Raw genomic sequence first — 20,247 nt, forward strand, 5'->3', positions numbered from 1 at the left:
GATCGTCAAAATTTTGTTTTATTGTTATTTTAGCCTATAAGAGCATTTGCCATAACGAAAAATGTATGTTCCTATAAAAAGTGTAGGTGTCAATTTTCCAGAAAAAAAACCAAACAAAAGCAAAAAAAAAAACAAAACAAATTGTGGTATGCAAGAATTGCAGACCCTTATCGAAGAGTGGCAACGCCATCAACAATCTCCAAACGGACTAGATTGTGTTTAAGCCCTTAAATCCAGCAGGTGAGTTTTGACGGAGGAAAGGTGTTTCGATTTCAAATCCGGATAGGAGAACCAACTATGTGCCCTGTAAGTAGACTAAGTTGTCTGGAGAAATTGTGCACAGTACTTGCTTACTTTAAATTCAGCCATATCCATATTGAGCAACATAAAGTAATTCTGTCTAGTCACTAATTCACAATTCAAATGTAATCTTATTAAGGCAAACATTAAAAAAGGCTATGCACCACATCTGGAGACAAAAAGGATGTACTTGAGTGTATACATGTATGTTTAACATAATAACATTGCTTAAAAATGAGCATACATTACAAAAACACCCTTAGATAAACATAAGAGCTACAAGAGATATATGCATTTAAAATCATTTAATTCAAACCCAAACCTAACTCTTAAAATTGAAAAAAAAAAAGAACACATGTATGCTACCTCGGTTAAGAACACACATATTTACAGCAGGACAGGAATACACTGCACAGCCTCCTCTTATAAAGATCACAGGATGTAAAAGAGCTCAAGACCTTTCCGCTACTAGGCTACTTAGACTACAGTCTGAATTGAAAACATCTCAGCATTGTGGAATACAGTGGTACCGTGTCAGTGTGTGTGTGTGTGTGTGTGTGTGTGTGTGTGCGTGTGTGTGTGAGTGAGTGAAGGGGTAGTCATCCTATCAGTAGCAGGTTGGGAAGAGCTGTGTGTGTATGTGTGTGTGTGTCTGTATCTGTATGTGTGTGTGCATTTTAGAGTTGGGTCATCTCTTGAATTTGCGGTGAGGTTTGTTGTAGGGCTGGTGCCGTTTATTATTCTCTGGAGGCTTGTTATAGAGGTACGGGGAGGGTCCTGCATACTCTTCATCGGGGTTCTCGTCCATCATCTGAAGCTTGGCCTCGATGGCCCGGATCTTTGCATTCAAGCTTTAAAAGATTATATTTTGTGTGTTACAATTCATGCACAGAACTATAAATACCAGACAAAATGGCACATTTTAACAGTGAATTTCAACACAATGTTTACTTAACATTCTCAAAAAATACATATAGTAGTTTCTTAAGTTTGACTACTGCTTTCAATTACTTTCCAATATAATATAATAATAATAATAATAATAATAATAACCATAACAAATCAATCTATTTTTTTTAAATACATTTTTGAGTCACATAGTGTTGTTTGTAAGAGCTCACTTTGTGCTTTATTTTTCTTTACAGTGAAACCATGACAATAACCAGCAGCTTCACCTGAACGGCTTGTTTCTATTTCACAGTAGATGGCCTGTCTCTGCCTCAACACGAGCACCTCAAACACTGTGCTTGCTAACTGCTGACTATCTGACTGACTGCATGTAGCAATCCGCTCATATTAGTCCGATGCTGTGGTCAGTGGTTACCCACTCATATTTCCCAATAACACATGATGAAAAGCTATTCCTCCCCTGCAGTCAGATTTTATTTTACTGTATTTATTTATTTATTTATTTATTTTGTTATAGATAGATAGATAGATACTTTATTGATCCCCAAGGGGAAATTCAAGAGTTACTTGTGGTGTGTTACTTGTGAAAGATTTGGGATGTGTCATATAAGCATGGAGGATTTGAGATTCGATCCAACACGTTTGAAGCCAAATTAACTGGAGACTTTTTAATGTCATTCTATTCAATTGCAGAGTGAAGAGACCTATAGACCCAGAACCAAGAAACCAAAGGCTACCAACCCGGATAAACAAGAGACAAGAATGACCTTTGTAAATGTCAACGTTATTTAAGTGTTCACAGACTAAACAGATGGGCTTTCATGTGAGAGCAGTACTGATGAAGTAGCTAATAACATACTGTTCCTTTTTACTTCTTTTACTAAGATCACTACGTTTGGACACAGGTTCCCCAAGCTAAATATGTCAACAATATTCGGCCTCTGATGTGTGAGTTTGAATAATCAACAGAAAACCTCTTTCCTTTCTCGAGCCAGCAAAGAGTTCAATTTGTTGTATAGTGGTATTGAACCCTCCTACCTATTTCCTTTCTCGTCATCAGCAACATTTGTATTGAACCATCCCACATGAATCATATTCATTTTTCTTTTCAATTGGCACAATGCACAAAGACCAACTCTGCAATTGCTAAATACTAGGTGAGGGATAACTGGCTTGTGTCGGCCAAGCATTCATATTGGCGTCAGTTTTAACCTACTGATAAGTTGTAGCAGGTATTGTTGTCAATTGCAGTCACAGTGTTAATAAGAAGCACTTGTCAAAATCTCTATTTGAAGCTAGAAATGAATTACTCATCAAAGAAAATACCTATCAAACAGATGTGTTGAGGCAGGTTTCCAGACAACCATATTGCAAAGAGGGCGGTAGTACTGAAGATGTTCGTGAGAGGTTCATTAACTAATCAGTCTTCACTTTGGGTGGGTCTTACAATGCCAGTCTCAGCCCATTTGATATGGATATGGACTGAGGAAAATGTTGGCCTTCACACATCTTTTCAGCTAGATTATTTTACAAATGCAGATATCTACCATGACGTGTGTATGCTTATTGTGCCATGTCAATATTGAACTGACATACATTGTTAATAAAGATGGGTTTGTATAGATTTTGATTTGCAACTTGTCAGTAGGCAGCTGAATAACGTCTGAGCTTCGCCAGTTTAATATATGCCTTCACAAATTCAAATTGTAAGGATTAACATACAACTCTTGTTTACTTCACTATTAACAGGTCTGACCCAATCACGTCATTCAGCCTGTGATGGCACAAATATACCAGTCAAGTCACATGTGATTCATATTTGAACTGATTAAGAGGACCTAGGATATTAATGCCATGTCCTTCTGGACACAAGTGACAATAGAATTTTAGCAGCATTAAGTTTTAAACCCGCATTCAGTGCCCGGGTTTAAGGTCTCAAAGATTCAAAGGTGGGATTCAGCAAAAGCTTTAAAAAAATAAAAAATAAAGTGACGGAGTCACAACATTTGGGCATCAAGCGGGTATCAAACCTGTGCCAACCATATCTTGGGCAGCGCTGTTACTGCTGTTCCACCACACCTTTGCCAACAACGAATTCGCCCTCAGGTGACGTCTGCATGTACTACCACTTCTGGGCACGATATGTGCTTCATATCAATATAACAGCTCTGGATACCACCATCCCAGGAGAAAAAAAGTATATAATCATACAGTCAGACCTACTGCCAAGAAAAGATCAGAAATACTCTCCTTTTTAAGCGTAACAAAGTAAGACAATACCACTGTTCTTGGCAGGCAAACAAAAAGGCTGAATTGGATACCTTTCCAAATTTAATCTGACTAACAACCTGATGCTCTCTTGAGGAACTGTAGGATATTTACGCAGTTAACACATCTGTGGTTTATTTATAAAATGGAACGCGCAGCTATGGTAATTGGAGGGGCCTGACACCATATCCTCAACTAATTACAATTCGTTTAGGCTAAATCTTTCAGTCTCTTTAATACAGCTCTTACCAATTTCAACATAGTGTCAAATTTGTCAACCATGTCTGCCGTTACCACTCTTAAAATAGAGAGAAATAGCAGGCTAGTGCAATTGAAAAATCTAATGTGAATTCTACATCTTTTGTTTCCCCCCCCCCTAGTCCATGATTTTGAGATTATCCAATATTGGGGAAAAATAAAAGGGAACATTCTGCTTAACATAACAACTAAAGCCAAATTGAATGGGAAACTGTATGTGAATTAGTTTAATAAAGTCACTCATAACCCTGCCTGAGTGTGGAAGGGGAATACAAAGTGACGGTGGAATTAAGAGGAAAAAGAAAACAACTGTCTACTGTAGCTCAGATTGATCCTAACTGTGTAGATTATATAGATTTCTTATTAGAAATGATTTCAACTAACAGGTAAAATATGTCATGGCTCCCAGTACTCTTACACACTGAGAGCGGTGTACTGTACTCACAGGTACAGGCTCATAGCATGATAATGTTAAAGCCTGAGGCCATGCCTGGACACAAATCTCAGCGGGCGCAAGTAACATGAGCGTCCCCCCTTTTGTCGGGTCAGTGACATGAGCACTGTAAACCGCGGATGCTTGTGAAATATACAATTAGGATGGTGTAAGTGGATGGGGTGAGACAAACCTCAGGTTGGTGGACACCTCCTCTGGGACGCTACACGATGGCTCCAGGCTCGCCGGCATGTTTTTATCTCCTCTGAAGGGCTCAAACCTCTGAAAACAAAAGCCATACAGACAAAACAGACAAACAAACAAACAAACAAACAAATGAAACAAAAATAAAAAGAAACGGAGAGAAGAAGAAAGAGGGGGAAACACAAGACAGACGTGAGGCACAACCTGAAGGGGACAGTCACATGGGCACACAACTGTAAAAAAGCACTGAACTCGAACTTCCTCCCATAACTCTGAGGCTGACCAGTTAAATGGTCACAGAGACCAGGAGGGAGGAATGGAGCTTTGTGTTTCTTTTTTCTTTCTTTTTTTTTTTTTTTGTCTGGTTGGTTGTTTTTCATCCAGCCATCTTACAGACGCAGGGCCAGAATAGAGGCACTGTGGGAAAAGGCTGAACGGCACAATAAATGGAGCTCTCTTTAAAACGGCCCCCACTGACACGCTCCAGTCCTCCCAACAGGGCAATGACACCGCCAGCGAGAACTCCTGAGAACCTGTGGAGAACAGAAGAAGGAACAACTCAGTTCTGCTGCTCAGAGGTGCCTGTGTGGAGACGGCCAGGGCGCCCTCTCAACTCACACCACAAGAGATACCCCAAACAAACATGTTCATAGACAGTGACACCCCCCCCCCCAACCCCTCCCCTCCTCTCCTCTCAGAAAGGGTTTATTTTAGAGTTCAACTACAAAGGCAGCGAATCTGTTCATTTATTGTTTTAAACATAACTGGATAGCTTTTGTATGAGGAGCTGCCTGATTGCACCTCATAACCCAACATGCCATTCAATTTGTGTTTAAAATAACACCGTATGCCGCTGCAATTGTGAGACCACCTCCACATCATAGGCTTCTATCTCCCAATGTGAAGCCCCATTCAGCCCTGCAGTGACTATTCAATGTAGAGAATAGCCAAGACATGTCAGGCACGTGTCATTTCATTGTTTCCTTTCCATGGGGATCTCCTCCACTGACAGTAACACTAAACATGCACTGAAAGAGGCAGCTCAGCAGTTTGTAATGAAAGATAATGAGAGTCTAGATAGTTATCAGTGTCGTTTGACTGCTACGCATGAGTGCACCGGCAGTTAGTATTCTCAGTTTCGGATGCTTAGATTTTCTTATCAGTGCGAAGCGAAAAAGAAAGAAAAAAAACAATACACATGGGAATATATGCTCCAAAACATTTACGCGAAGGTGCACACGTTCACAACAGTGTAACGTAACACCCACAGAACTGACCACCCGCTCTTGGCTGCGGACGCTATAAGTGCTCGTTCACCGTCCGCGTGTAGGGCCTCTAAACTCGTCTGCAGCTTGTTGTTGTCAACAAGTCTGCACTGTTAACCTTGACCTGAGGCCTGGCTGTCCCTTTCCCCTCAGACAGGGGGAGAGAGGGCGCAGAGGAGAGGGCGTGATTCGGGCCCATACAGGATTTCCTCGCTCGCAAACGGCAGCTGCCTATTGTTGGGGGGCCAGGGTCGCCGCAGCCTCACCTCCCATGCAAGCACCATCCTGCAGCTACTGTCATACTCCAGCTCCCCTCCACCCGCACTCTCCCCTCCACCCCTGCCCTTACGTATACACTAGAGCTTCACACTGAGGCAGGAGGGTGGAGGGTGGAGGGTGGAGGGTGGGGGGTGGGGTGGGTTGGAGGCGGTAGGTGGAAAGAGGTTTGACTTACTGTTTAAGGGGAATTCCAAGCAAAATAAACACGGGAGGAATAAAAAAAAAAATCCCAATAATTTCAAGAGCCGCCTCCAGATTAAGAAAACAAATTGGTCCAGTAACCAATAAAAAGTGTGAGGTGATAAGTCCTTCATTTTTTTACAGAAACGGTAACAAAACAAAACTTTCAGTGGCTTTTCTTTGCATGACGACAGCAGATCACTTATAGACATTCCTCCATAAAACTAGAATAACAGATTTGCGTATTGCTTTGATGTAGAGTAGTGAACTTAAAATGGTTTACTACATAAAACCCATTAACACAAGTACAGAAGTCATACCAAAAGTCATAATATCAGTCATAAACTGTATGTGACCCGCTGTATGGATTTGCAAGGGTTCTGCACTTAAACAAGAACACACTTGCACTGGCTTGGTAATGACGCAAAAGCAAAACCCTTGGATCCAGCAATTTGATGTGTCCTTTATGTTGCGTGATATTTACCTTTACCTGTGCGTGGGCCCAACGCACTACAAGCTTCTTGGAAAGAGCCAGCTTCCCGTTGAGACACTGAATGGCACGCTCAGCCTCCTGTGGCGGAGCAAAAGGGCAAAGGTCACCTCAACACTTCAGGCCCCCACCACCATCACACAGCATTGCGTGGATTCAAAGACTCTCAGCTTTGCTTGGTATCATACGCATATGTGATATATTGCTTGGAAGCATGTGAGCATATAGATACACACACACACTAGGGATGTCACGAGAACCGATACTTGCGATACCTCTCGATTCCAAAATTAAAAAACACCGGCGATGCCCATTTTTTCGAAGCACCGTAAGCACCGACGCCAGCATAAGCATCGGTGCTGCGACTCTTCCGGAACTGATGGGGGCAATACAGTGTTTCGCACACATAGACTAATTTGAGGCGATGCACCACAGATTCAGCACCGGCCGCCACATATGGTTTCGTTACTTTTTATTTTATTTATTTATCTATTTTTCAACGCTATTGAAAAACACGCAACATTCGTTAAGCTGCATTTCCTTTCCCTGCTCTCCCTCTCTGTCACTCACGCGTCTGTCTCTCATGCATACACACACACACACAGTCCCCTCCGTGCACACAGCGTCTGTCTCCATGAAAACCAACCAATCATTCCTGGAAGCGTGGTCGTACTGATGCACCTGACGCTGCCCGGGTGGATAGTTCTTCTTCCACATCGTTTGTAGACTATGCGTGCAACTTTACCAAACAGTAGAAGTAAACTCACTCTCCTTGGCCCGCTCTCGTGCGTGGTCAATGGACACCCGCCCACGACATGCACATTTAATCCAAATAAAACATTCACAATCGTGAACGCAATGACGCACAGAAGACGACTAGCTAAATTGCTGTTTAAAATCCGGTTAGCATCATTAGCAGGCTATGCCGCAGACATTTGATTAAAACTTCCATTCAAGTTGACTGACCATCTCAATACCAATGTTTTTCAACTCCAAGACTTAAAAGGGCCTGTCCCAAGGAGAAAAAGTAGCTTACCTTGAAACTTAAACACATGTGGGGAAACTGAACAGTCCAACCAGTAGAGTAGCCTATGATAAGATTAGCCTGCTACTTTGTTTACAATATTTTGAGGCTTCAACCAGACGGCTGAATTTAAGAGGTGGAGTTGTAATATGAATAGTTGGCTATAATCTGCATAAAGTTTGCTGTTATGAAGATCAGAAATTTCAGTATATAGAATGTATAAATAGTTACAGAATGTGTGTGTGTTTCAAATAAAGACTTTGCATCTTGTAAAAAAAATCATTCACATTATATGAAAGCAGAGCGATAAAAAGGCGATGCAAGTTGTTGGTTTTTATACAGTAGGCTACAATCCATTAGAAACGTGATTGAATTAATTATGTGTAAGCCTATGTGATATGCTTGCAATTGGATACTGTATTCTGTTATGCACTGTAGAAATTATATTTCAGTATTCTGCAAATATTTAAAGAAATTCAGTACATGGGATTTTAGAAAATCCTTTTTTTAAACGATAGTATCGAATTTGGCATCGAGAATCGTGTAATTTTGCTGGTATTGGCACCGACTACTGATTTTTTGGTATCGTGACACCCCTAACACACACACACACACACACTGTTAATACAGTTTGGTGTATGTGTGTATATATGTAGTATATATGGACACACACTGTAAATAGTAAATAGGCTACGTACATACCAGTGTCACTAAACACATTCATGATATTAACAGTAACAACTCTATGCTGAGACCTCTAGAGCTTCTTCAGCAAAGTCCTGGTCAACACCGGTGAAGTCTGGTACCAGTCCTCATTTCTATTATCTTCCAAGAAATATAAAGCTGACCGCAAATAATGACCTGACCTCATCTCCTATCTGTGTTTTCTTCATCTGCAATGTCCACTTATCAAACACATTCAACATTTCTTATCAGTATAACAGATGACCTGTTGATAACAACTCAAAATCTCATCCAACGATGGAAAATTGTTGGCAAATATTGTACTGCAGAGGTAGTTGTTGGGAAATTACAGTGCTGCGGTGACAATTATTGGGAAACATGATGCAGTGTAATGTAGCGACTTGCCTCTTTTGTGTGAAAGTTGACGAAGCAGTAACCCCGAGGCTGGCCCTCCATGGGCCCCGACTTGTGGAAGAGGAAATCAAACTGCTTCACCTTGCCAAACTTCTCCAGCAGCTTCACCAGGTGGTACCTGCACAGACACAAGCGCTCCTCATTAGACAAGACAAGAGCCATGTGCTACTGTATATGTCTTACACGGGCCATTCCTTTTGCCGAGCAGAAAAGTCTTCACAAACACTCAAACCGTCGTGTTCGACATGTGAAAGCCTTGTTCGTTTCCGCGTTTCAGACGAGAGCCATCTTGAAGCCGGCGAGAGGAAGTGTTCATTTACATCTGAGACACAATGAGATCATGAGCAATCTTTCAAAATATAAATCCCGACACTGGGCACTCCCTGGAGGTCATATTGTCTGATAATATCATTATCACGGTGGTCTGTCAGCTGACGGGTAATTAGAAGGACAGGTCTCTTTACACCTTTTTAGACGCAGTAAATCTTTTATTCACACAATGCAGAGGATACAGCGCGGGGACAATGAGAAAATAAAAAAGAGGAAGCAAGAATTTCCCCCAGAGCTTAATTCAAGAAAAGAACATTTACAACTGCACGAGCACCTCCACAGTTCAAACGAGAGCCACCGGTTAGCCAATGGGAGTCGTGGGAAATCGTGTGTACGCCGCCTTTCACCCAGCAGTCAAAGCTGTGGAAACCAGAAATGGGTGGTTTTTTTTTGGAGGGTCTAAGTTCATAAACATGTCTGGGACGGCAGCGTGCCTGCATGTACGTAAAATGTTTCTCCGGCACACAGCAGGGGAGCCTGTAGCACGGCACACACTGTTCAGATCTCTTCAGCAGCTTTTGCATTTGAATTAGTATCCATGTTTCCAACGACACACACACACCATATAATTTCGCCGTGGAACACCTTCCCTCAAATGTGAACTATATAGTTTTAAGCGCTGAGGAAGGCCACTGTGGACTGTGAGTGTTCGGCGGTAATCACCGGGGCTGCAAAGGGCTTGGGTATCAGGAGAAAAGGATAGCATTTATCAGCCACCGTGCCCAGTGGAGTGCAACAGCGCCGTGGAGTAGCAGTTACACTCCATAGAAGTGGGTGTGTAAAGCTAACCTGTCATCTAGGAGAGAGTCCTGATACTGTTAGAAATATGTGACATTTTTTTTGTCTGTCTGGGTGTGGGGGATCATTACTTGCCTCAACATAAGAATATTCAACCATTCTGAACACATCACACAATCTAGCGCAAAGATGTGCACTGTGTTAGGTCTATCCTGCACGCTAAAGATTTTTTTTTTTCAACAAAGAAAACAATTCTAAGACCTGCATCCGTACTATCAGTAGGCTTTTGTCACTGAAATTAAAACACAGTAAATCTATTGTCACATCAAGAGGCAGCATGCATCTTACAAACAAGTCTGATGTATTCTGCAGCCCCCCTCCCATCTGAAAATGGCGCATTGAATTCTGATTGCAAGGACAGTCTTCCCTTTCAAATGTTAATCTAATTATTTTCCTTTTGAATCATAAACTCCCTGGCTGGTGATTGCATTTTGCATACAGCCATGCCATGATCAGTGACTCATTAAACAGCTATTCTACCAATTTTTTTTTACTTACCAAGAACTTTTTTCTTATTTAATATGCACACATAGCATGGACCTAAAATGAACACATAGGCCTACATATGCATCCTGTGAACATATCATGAGATTCCTCCACTATGGTTAGGCCCACATGACTACATGTTTTACACAAATCCTGAAACTTGTATCAGCCTTGATAATGCATTCACCAGGGTCTGCACATTCATTAAATACAGCCTCATAGCCTTCTAGGACCTTACACACGGTCACGTCTTTCATTCAACAGAGAAGATTCACGCATCTGCAGCACTTAATGGGATGAGGTCAATGGCAAAGAATGTTTCTGTTCCTCCCTTCTCACATGCACCACCTCTCGCTCGCTCTCTCGCTCCTTCCTTCGCTCGTTTCTCTCGTGCCTCGGAGAGTGGGGGAACGGCCCCGAACATGAAGCGGCAGATGGAGCTGCAGAGGCCCGTGTCCGCGGCCGGCATTCGCGAGCAACCTAGCATGCAGCCGGTGCGTAGGAAGACGGAGCCCTCTCTCTCTCCGCTCCAGCAGCCGTCCAAGCCCTGCTCCTGCTTGTCCACCACAGCTCCGCTCCAAAGACACTAATGCACTAATAACTCACGAGCCTGGAACAGGCAGGTTAAGAAACGCAGCTTTAAACTGCCATGCCATCGACTCATCTTCATAATGCCAAGAAAAATAGTGACTCCCTTGCACTGACAGCGTCTGGCAAATCACCCATCGCTTTGACATTAGAGGAGTTGAGTATAACATGCAACAGCATTAAGAGCAGATCATCCGAAGCACAGTCCCTAGTGAAACGAGTGATTTGCGTCATACTCTGAGTTTGACAAATCGTTTGCACAAGCTCACTTGCAGGAAAACCTCAAAGAAATTAATTGAGATGTGTCTGCTGTTAAGCCCCAGGGCTGACGCGACAAATGTCGAAGCATGCATTTTTTTCCAATAATAATAATGATAATAATGATGATACTAATAATAATAAGGAGTTGCAGTTTTGCTCATTTTCAGTGAAACTGCTTTCCCATTGATTGAAAACACTCCACTGTTGTTTTGTTTCCATGCACTCACACACACACACCAAGACCTCTGTATATATGTGAGGCTCATGATAAATAAATAAATGAATAAACAACCAAACCAAATAAATAAATAACCTCTACAAATCCTGTTGAACTACGGTGTCTTTCTGATTGCTGTGTGTCTTGATGTGGTAATGAGTACTGTGAAAAATATGTAGAGTTAGTGATGTTGCATTTTGAAAATGGGCAATCATCTAAAATATGTCTGGAGCATTTGCTAATGCTGCAGTGCCAAACACAGTGCAAGATCAGAGGTCTTGCCAAGGCTGTGGTAAAACCCTGAAAAAGGGCCCATCTCCCACAACGCTCTCAGTTCTCACGGCGCTCTGCTCACCGTGCCATCACATTGTATATTTGCAATCTGAGATCGAGAAGATGTGTCAGTTTTAGAAAACTAATTGGCAATGCCGAACCACAGAATTCTAAACTAACAGTAAGCAATCGGCACTTTGCTTGCTTGACACAGCAGTGCCCATGTAAAATATCTTACTACACAATCAAAACATTTTTCTAGTTTTCTAGCTTATTTGGAGAAAGGTCACAGCATTGCTAAAATATCTTTCAATGACCACATGAATGAAATGCTTGAATGAAGCATTTGGCAATACCACCCCACCCCCCCCAAACACACACACACACACACACACACACACACACGGTGTAATAAAGCTTTTTAAAGTGAATGGAATATTTCAGGGTTGCCATTGGCAATGACAACCACTGACAAATTCACATCAGGAGAGACTAAATCTTTCCAATACTTTTATGGCTACTCCTAAAATGGAAAGGGCTTGACAATAGCATGGATTCCTTTTGTTTGTTTCACAGTGACTTGTGGCCCAGACCGTGAGTGAGTGTGTGTGTGTGTACGTGTGTGTGTGTGTGTGTGTGTGTGTGTGTGTGTGTGTGTGTGTGCGTGTGTGTGCGTGTGTGTGCGTGTGTGTGCGTGCGTGTGTGTAAGAGCGAGCAGGAGAGCGAGAGAGAAGCTGCAGGGATGCCTGGCATTGCTTTATTGTTTTGCACCGGTTAGGGGTTATTTTTAATTCGGGAAAAGGTTTGACCCGCTGCTAGAACTGGGGGTTCTCAATGCAGCATTAATGCCTTCCCCTCCTCTCCCTGGAGTCCCTGCTCCTCGGGAGCAGTTCTCTCTTTCCCAGCCTCCACCCTTTCTCTGGGCCCAGGCTCTGGGGTCTTCCTGAAACTGCAGCAGATTGAGGAATTGATAGTGCCTGATACAGAGAGAGGACAACTGCTGGCTTTAAACAGACCCCACAATGCACTTCTCCAGGGGACCATAAAGACTGCTACAGGCAGGAGGAGGAGGAGGAGGAGGAGGAGGAGGAGGAGGAGGAGGAGGAGGAGGAGGAGGAAGAGGGGGTGGTCTGAAAACAAGGAAAGAAAGATCTCTTTGGCTTCATGTGAATTTATAGGCTTGTTTCACGGCCAAGAAAAGACATATCGCTCAGGTCGCACGAGTACCACTGATGCACCTGCAGATGCTCTGCAAGACAGGCTTTTCACCAGGTATCGATTCCAGGGTATCGAACTCCGATCGCCACAAACTACAACAATTCACTGGATAGTCCACGCAAGCGAGATGGCATCCAGGCGTGTACGCCAAGTCAAACGGCACGCGGCCAAGCCACAGACGCATGCAACAGTGACACACACACACACACACACACAGCACGGGTCAGCGAGGGCAGGCGTCCAAAAAATGTCTTGGGTCTTTCCTTCTAGCACTACCTTTTCCCCCGGACGTGTCCTCCCATCCCTCCTCCACCTCCAGGGCCTGTTGTGAGCAGACAATGCTGTGTTGTGGCTCCATCCCTCCCTCCCCACCCCCCCTCCAGCTTGAGCACAAACAACCTGCCGGCACATGCTAGATTCATCACCGGCCCCGAATGGCCCCCAGGGGGCCCTGGACAGGTCAACGTGTCAGCCTGTTATTACGACAGCAGCAGCACCCTCTCCCCGTATTTCATAAGGGCTGGGTTGGGCTGGGCCGGGCCACCCCAGGCTGTAGTCGCAGGCTGTGCGTAGTCTGTGTGTGTGTGTGTGTGTGGGAACGCATCCATGGGAGAGGGATCATTTAATTGTTTCGAGTCTCCCTGAGGATGTCAGCAAGTTCAAGATGAACGGAAAAAAAAAGAGAAAAGAATCAACAAGCTGCTCACACTTGGGTGTCGACAGACACAGATATTTTGACAAAAAGAAAAAAAAGAAAACAAAACACCGAGCATGGAAAGAGGCATTGACCTTGACTTCAGGGATGGTGCACACTGGCACACCTGGATACGATGATGTCACTGACAGGGATGGTCAACAGCTCGAAGGTGAACTTTCCAGAGCTTGACTGACACGCGTCGGTATGGCTGGAAACAGGTGCCCACACCTGCACAGCATTAGAATATTGCCATTGGCACAGCGGGCCTTTCCTTTTTTAAACCACTGTTTGGAAACGGAGCAGAAACTCGCTCTGTGACGGCTCGATCCAGTGAAAGGCAGTATTGGAACACGGGGGAATAAAATGTCATTGGTTTGGAAGGATGACTCACTCTGGGAGGTATCTGTGCACTGTGCTGTGCTTTTTCACTATGCAATGACACACACACACACATCACACACTGCCCATACTGTAGATGCTGAGAAACTGGACGGAACATCTTGCATGGAAGAGGATGCCCAAAGTAGTCAAGTGTGATGAAGGAGAGCTGGAGAAACAACTTAATCAGTAAGGTGGATGAATTAATCCGCAAGGAGAAAAAGCTCCATTCTGAAAGAACCAAATAACACTAGACGGTGTTCATTACACTTCTGAGTAAAATTCATACCAGCAAGTCCACGCGATTTTAATACAATCTGCAGGTTTTCATACATCTGAACACAGCCCGCCAGCCCCCCAGCCCCCCACCCCTCCCCCCAGGGATATGGTGTTTCCAGCGGTTTGCTCCTTGGAAGAAAGCAATGATCCATTGCTGTCAATTCACAAGCCAGCAGTAACTCTCACCTCCATCCCATTCTCTTCTCCAGCACCATCAATCTCCCCACTGGCCAACCCCACAATTTTTTTTTACCGCACTGGAGAAATAACAAAAGCATTTCTACCTCGTGCAGCAGCAATTACCAGCTCTCAATTATTCACTTAATTGGAATTTTTTCGGAGGGAAAAAGACAAGAAAGGAAAAGAAAGAAATGTGGTGCCTGTAGGTGAATGCTGACCTCATTACCAAGAGAGTGTGTGCTGTGCTGTGCTGTGTGGAACTCGGTATGAGGAGGAGAGGGGTTACGGTGTGTGTGTGTGTGTGTGTGTGTGTGTGTGTGTGTGTGTGTGTGTGTGTGTGTGTGTGTGTGTGTGTGTGTGTGTGTGTGTGTGTGTGTGTGTGCGTGTGTGTGTGTGTATGTGTGTGTGTATGTGTGTGTGTGTGCATACTCTTGTGTGTGTGTGTGTGTGGGGGGGGGGACTCTGAAGAGGGAGCTGGCTACAACAAACACTCCCAACGTAAGAACTAATTAATCTTCCCAATCACCAGCCTGTGGGCATTCACCGCTGTTTTCGTTCGAGCAGGTTATTTAAAGAAAAACAGAGAGGCAGAGAGAGAGAGAGAGAGAAAGAGAGAGAGAGGGGAAGGAAACGCCTGTCTAGACGCCGGTGCAGGCAAGCTGTACATTTTCCAGAAGACCGCCAGCCACACAGGGTAATATCAACGTGTGCCATTTCTCTCTCTCGCCCTCTCTCTTTTTACCAACCCCCCATACACACACACACACGCACACAGTCAGTCACAGACACACAGACACAGTAACAGATCTCCCCCTCCTCTACCTTCAACTGCAGTTACAGGTTGAAAGAGTAAACAGACCAGGTGAGTGAGAAATGACGGCAGCCATTCGGCAGAACAGATCTCCACGCCTGACTGCCTCTCTTTCACACGCCCTCTAGTCGTCTGCTCATTCTCCAGCGAGTGGCGTGCACGCATCATCAATCATGCGGGCAGGTCCACACGCCTGACTGCCAGGGAGCAGCAGGGGGTTGGTAGCGTTAGGGACGCACACACAGAGATTGGAAGTTCTTTTTTTGAGGGGGGTTCCGCTAGCTGTGACAAACAAAACTCACTCTGTGATTTTGGGGTCGATATTTCCAATCCATAGACGGTGTCCCTCATGCGCTGCACTGTCTGACAGGATGGAGGCATTCTCCAGTGTCTCCGCTGATGCAGACATCTGGCACCTGGGGGAAGATAAAGAAGAAGAATCCAATTAGCATAGTCACATATTTAACTCTACATAATCCTTATGATGTTTTCATGTGATTTAGCAACACTGTGTGTACCCTGTGGGCGGTGGAGACCTAAGGGTTTTTGTTACACAATTATCTACAGGCAGCTTCTCAATAGTAAGTGTTGCTATTAAGGGGCATGGAAGAACACTTCACAATTCATACATGCACTTTACAAATATTTATAAAAATAAAAACAAAAATCAGGTCACTACTTCCCCATCAATATAAGCTAGTCCTTTCAATATTTTAAGACTTAAGTCTTTTAAGGCTCTGTTGATTATGTAGTATGACAACAAACCACTAAACATGGTCATTTCTAGATTTGGTATACTTGACTAGGACGCCAGCAACTAGGTAACCCCGCCCCACCTAGAAAATGGAACATAACCTGCAACAAAGTGACAGTTACATTTCCATACTGTCAGACATTCTTTTATCTCAGTAGCCACACCAGCTAACACGCTAATGTAAAGCTATCGTTTTGGATGATGTTTCTGCTACAAAGTCACTTTGACACATTTATGGTGAGGTTACCAATACTTAACTGTTGGTTAGGGAAACAATGGATACAACGGGGTTAGATTAACGTTTGTTTATTAGGTTAATGTTACTATCATTAGCTTGCTTGATACAAACTTACCAGCGGTGGTGGGACGTCGTTTACCGATGAAAAACAAACAGCGACAACCCGACTGATTAGATATACTACTATGCCGTTAACACATAATTACGGCATTCAAAATAGCTTGCCGGACGAATATTTCACTTGTTTCCAGCTGCTATCTTTATCAACTATTTTAGCATAGCAAGCACATCAACAAAGACGCTAACGGATGTCGTTTTCCTCATGTGTAAATGACGTCGTCAAAAAGACCGTCGGCTGAAGATGACGTTGGTATTCAAACCGAGTTTACATCATGCCATGCCTTGAACTTGAGCTGGTGTAGCAACAACAGCAATCGAGTAAGTACTATTAATAGTGATGTTTTAATGCCACACTGGTCTGCTTCAACGGCACAAAATGCGTTTAAGCAGGGAACAGAATGTCGCTCTTCTGTCATGTTATAGTGTGGTTAGCTATATCCTGACGTTAGCAGTTAGCTTGACAGGTTATAGCCCGACCTTTCCTGTGGCATGACAGGCAGTCTGAGTCTTAGGTATGTGGTTAACGTGTGTATAGCAGTTATTCTTGACAGTAAATTAACTTGTTTTCTACAAATTATTTCTTGGAGCAACCGTTCTATCTTCATAATGTTACATTCTAACGTGAATTTGCTGTTATTGAGACCAAGGATTTGTTATGGTATGCATATTAGCGTTAGCAGTGTTGTGGTGCATGGCAAATATTAATGCAATATTTAATGTACCATTACTGTCACTTTTAACTGTGTTGCCTTCAAAATGACCACATGCAAACCAAAAGAAAACTCCACCAAAGAGCCAAAGGAGGCTCTCTAGTGGTGCATGGGGGCCCGCCACCATACTTAGACCAAACTGGCCTTTTGAGAATTGATGACAGACTGCGATATAAAACACAATGTTTCCTAGTCTTTTCTGATAAGGATTTCTACGCTTTGAACCGCAAACAACGCTCTTTCACGAGGCCGTCGCACAATGTGGGTACAGCAGCTGGCCTCATTCATTGCATGACAGAATCAAAAAGCAGATACAGTATCACCATAGACCACCTGTGAAACGCCTCCCCCCCTGCCTTTTTGGATTTTTTCTCAAGAACATCATCATCTGCCCTGCCCCCATACCTGTGAGTCATCCTACACAGCATTAGAACATTAGAATATGTAGACAGGAGTCCTGGACTACCAGCTTACATTATAGCCTTTAATCACAACATTTCATCTGTCACCAAACCTGCATTATCTAGAGATAAATATCGCCGTTTTCATTTTGGTTAAATAAAATGAAGGCAACTCTGTTCTCTGTGGTTCAAGAAGTTGAAACACCACTGTGTAGCTTAGCAACTGTGAAAATAGAGGTGGTTGGATTGCTTTCATTCCCTCTCTTCCTGAAAACACAAAACAAGGTCATATTTTGACTAAGCTGATACCCCACACAGGTTTAAATGGGATTCTAGGTACGGTAGGGCAAAGTGTGTCCCTATGCACCAGCACCTACAGTATTACCCCTCTACTGTACATAGAGGACTTGTTTATCATTGAAGTGATTTGTATATCATTGCAGAGCACTTGAAAAAGCAAAACAGTACATGTTTACACAGTACCTACACATTTTAACAATAACGTTCAGAATTATTGAGAGAACCGTCTGCCTTATCACGTATGCCAGTGCCATTGTGTGTGCTGTGTGCATCTTATGTAGACACTTGTTGTGTTAAATTAATAGAAATGTAGCTGTTAATGTAGACTGTCAATTTGAGGCAATGAGCATGCTCACAGAGGCTGAACAACAGTTTATGTGTGTTGTATGATATTTGACGATGATACATTTTGGGGGCATGGGGCAATCAGTCTGTGGGGCTGCTCCTTCTGAATAAAATGTTCATAAGATTTTGATATCTTGGCAGTTGTGTATTCTACAGGTATTTTTCCTGTTGTTCCTTGTGGAAATGCTGCTGTGCTCAAATGAGTAGCTCCCTCTGCTGGACAGATTTGTAGAGCATCAGTTGATCCTCTCAATTCTGATGTCAGAGCAATTTCAATTTCATAGAACAATTTCGAAGTAGGCCTCTAATGGGGCAGTATTGTAATCAGGGCATTTAAAATGTCTATTATTCAATTTTGGCTAGACATTTTTTTCTTTTTTCTTTTCTTTCATTTACACAGAGCCAATCGGACACACACACACACACACACACACACACACACACACACACACACACACACATGCACGCATACACAGGCTGGAGACTTTCTGTTTGTCAGTGCCACCATCCCGGTGGCACCAAATTGCATGTGTGTTTTTTCCGCTCAGAGGCACCAGGGGTAAGCGAGACAGCAGTGATTCAACCCGAAATAAGTCAAATAACCATTCCAAATGATTCCGAAGCTGATTAGTTAAGGCAAATTAATCTAAAAAAAAGTTAATCTTTAATTAATAAAAAAATATATCAGATGTATAAATATTAACCCGCTTCATTTGGTAGATGCACCTATATGCGTATATGGGTATATACCCATATATTTTTTTGATAAAAAAGGAGAGGTATCGTAAAAGCAGATATGCAGTCTGTCTGATCAACTGACCTGGCCTGTTATAGATATCTGCCCAATCATGGTGTAGTCTAAATGGATGCCTTGAAATTATTATACCTGCATATCTGCAAAATTAGTGATAATTCAATAGAATAGATCATATTCATAGATAGATAATTCATAGAATAACTATTCAATTATTGCACTCTATTGCCTAATTCTATGGTGAAATCTGTTTCTCTCCCATGTGCAGGGATGGCGTTAAACACGATAGGCCTGCTACGGCCAGCACTGAGCCAGGCGTTGGCCACACAGCTGAGACCGCAGCTGGCCGCTAGTTCCCGCATCCCTCATCTACTCCAGAGTGGCTGCCTCAGGCAACCCAAAGTGTATACTCCACCGCAAGTGTGCTTCTATGCCACCAAGAAAAGCAAAGGTGAGTAGAGCACCTTTTGTCTGCTTTAGATCTTTAAAAAAAATGAAATAAATAAAAACCAAAGAGAAGTGTATTCTTTGGTGAAGCGCTGGTGGTTGTTCTCTCCCATGCTTTTGTGTGTTGTAGGTTGAATTAGAGGCACTGACCCAACCTCTTTGTTTGATAAAGTAAAAACACAAGGATGTGGGTATCACCTTTAATCTATCCAGTTTCTTTGATATGATTTCTTTATTCTTTTCTTTCTGTATCTTTCTTTTTTCGGTCTTTCTTTCTATCTCTCTTTCTTTTGTTGTATGTCTGTCTGCTAGCGAAAGCTAAAGGCCAGGCAGCGAAGGTGAACATAAACTCAGCTCTGGTAGAGGACATCATCAGTCTGGAAGAGGTGAAAGGGGACATGGAAAATGTCCTGGAGATCCTGAAGGATGATTTCAGCCGCAACCTTAACATTAGAACCTCCCCAGGTCAGTATTACACACACACACACACACACACACACACACACACACACACACACACACACACACACACACACACACACACACACACACACACACACGTAAACACACACACAAATAAGTGTCTACATCTCTACTTTAATTCAAATAGGCAGCATAAAAACCGAGTAAAGGAGAGGAAGCACTGGACTGATGGTGGTAGGAGAAGTCAGTCCAAATAGTGTGTTCCATTTCCTTTAGTACATCCAGGTTGCGACCCTTCACCTGAGTGGACCTGACCAATTTCAAGGGCAACTCTGGAGGTCATTTTGAGGAAGCGGTGGCAGCAGAATCCTTTCTATCATTAAACAGCATGGAACCACACACTCGTTCACCTCTTCACCTCTCCTCTTTCACCTCTTAGATCTCTCTCTCTTTCTCTCTTTCTTTCTTTCTTTCTCTCTGTCTCTCTCTCTCTCTCGCTCTCTTTCTCCAGTTCTCTCTTCTGTCCAGATG

The 20,247-nt window shown here is 43.2% G+C and overlaps 2 protein-coding genes across 4 annotated transcripts in view; one reads left to right on the top strand and one right to left on the bottom strand.

Annotated features, from left to right (window-relative positions):
• On the bottom strand, positions 1–16,545 carry rbm18 (RNA binding motif protein 18). 2 transcript variants are annotated; one of them, XM_062555266.1, is made up of 6 exons: positions 16,332–16,545; positions 15,527–15,640; positions 8,700–8,826; positions 6,587–6,667; positions 4,362–4,450; positions 1–1,151 (listed from the first exon to the last, which is right to left on the bottom strand). In XM_062555266.1, exons 2-6 carry the CDS (start codon positions 15,631–15,633, stop codon positions 989–991), a joined length of 567 nt encoding a protein of 188 aa, XP_062411250.1. In that variant the 5' UTR covers positions 15,634–15,640; positions 16,332–16,545; the 3' UTR covers positions 1–988. The 2 variants fall into 2 exon arrangements, with proteins under 2 accessions (XP_062411250.1, XP_062411249.1); XM_062555265.1 differs by having other exon boundaries at positions 6,581–6,667.
• The window catches only part of mrrf (mitochondrial ribosome recycling factor), a 13,453-nt gene continuing 9,340 nt past the window's right edge, over positions 16,135–20,247 (top strand). Inside the window, exons 1-3 of one of the 2 annotated variants that reach the window (XM_062555264.1) lie at positions 16,135–16,215; positions 19,115–19,297; positions 19,606–19,758. In XM_062555264.1, coding sequence (XP_062411248.1) covers positions 19,117–19,297; positions 19,606–19,758 — 334 coding nt within the window. In that variant the 5' untranslated portion in view covers positions 16,135–16,215; positions 19,115–19,116. Of the gene's footprint in view, positions 16,216–16,551; positions 16,655–19,114; positions 19,298–19,605; positions 19,759–20,247 lie in introns of those variants that run through there. The other variant, XM_062555263.1, reaches the window with a different exon arrangement.

The sequence above is a fragment of the Sardina pilchardus genome, chromosome 14 (genome assembly GCF_963854185.1).
Source record: "Sardina pilchardus chromosome 14, fSarPil1.1, whole genome shotgun sequence".
Lineage (NCBI taxonomy): Eukaryota > Metazoa > Chordata > Actinopteri > Clupeiformes > Clupeidae > Sardina > Sardina pilchardus.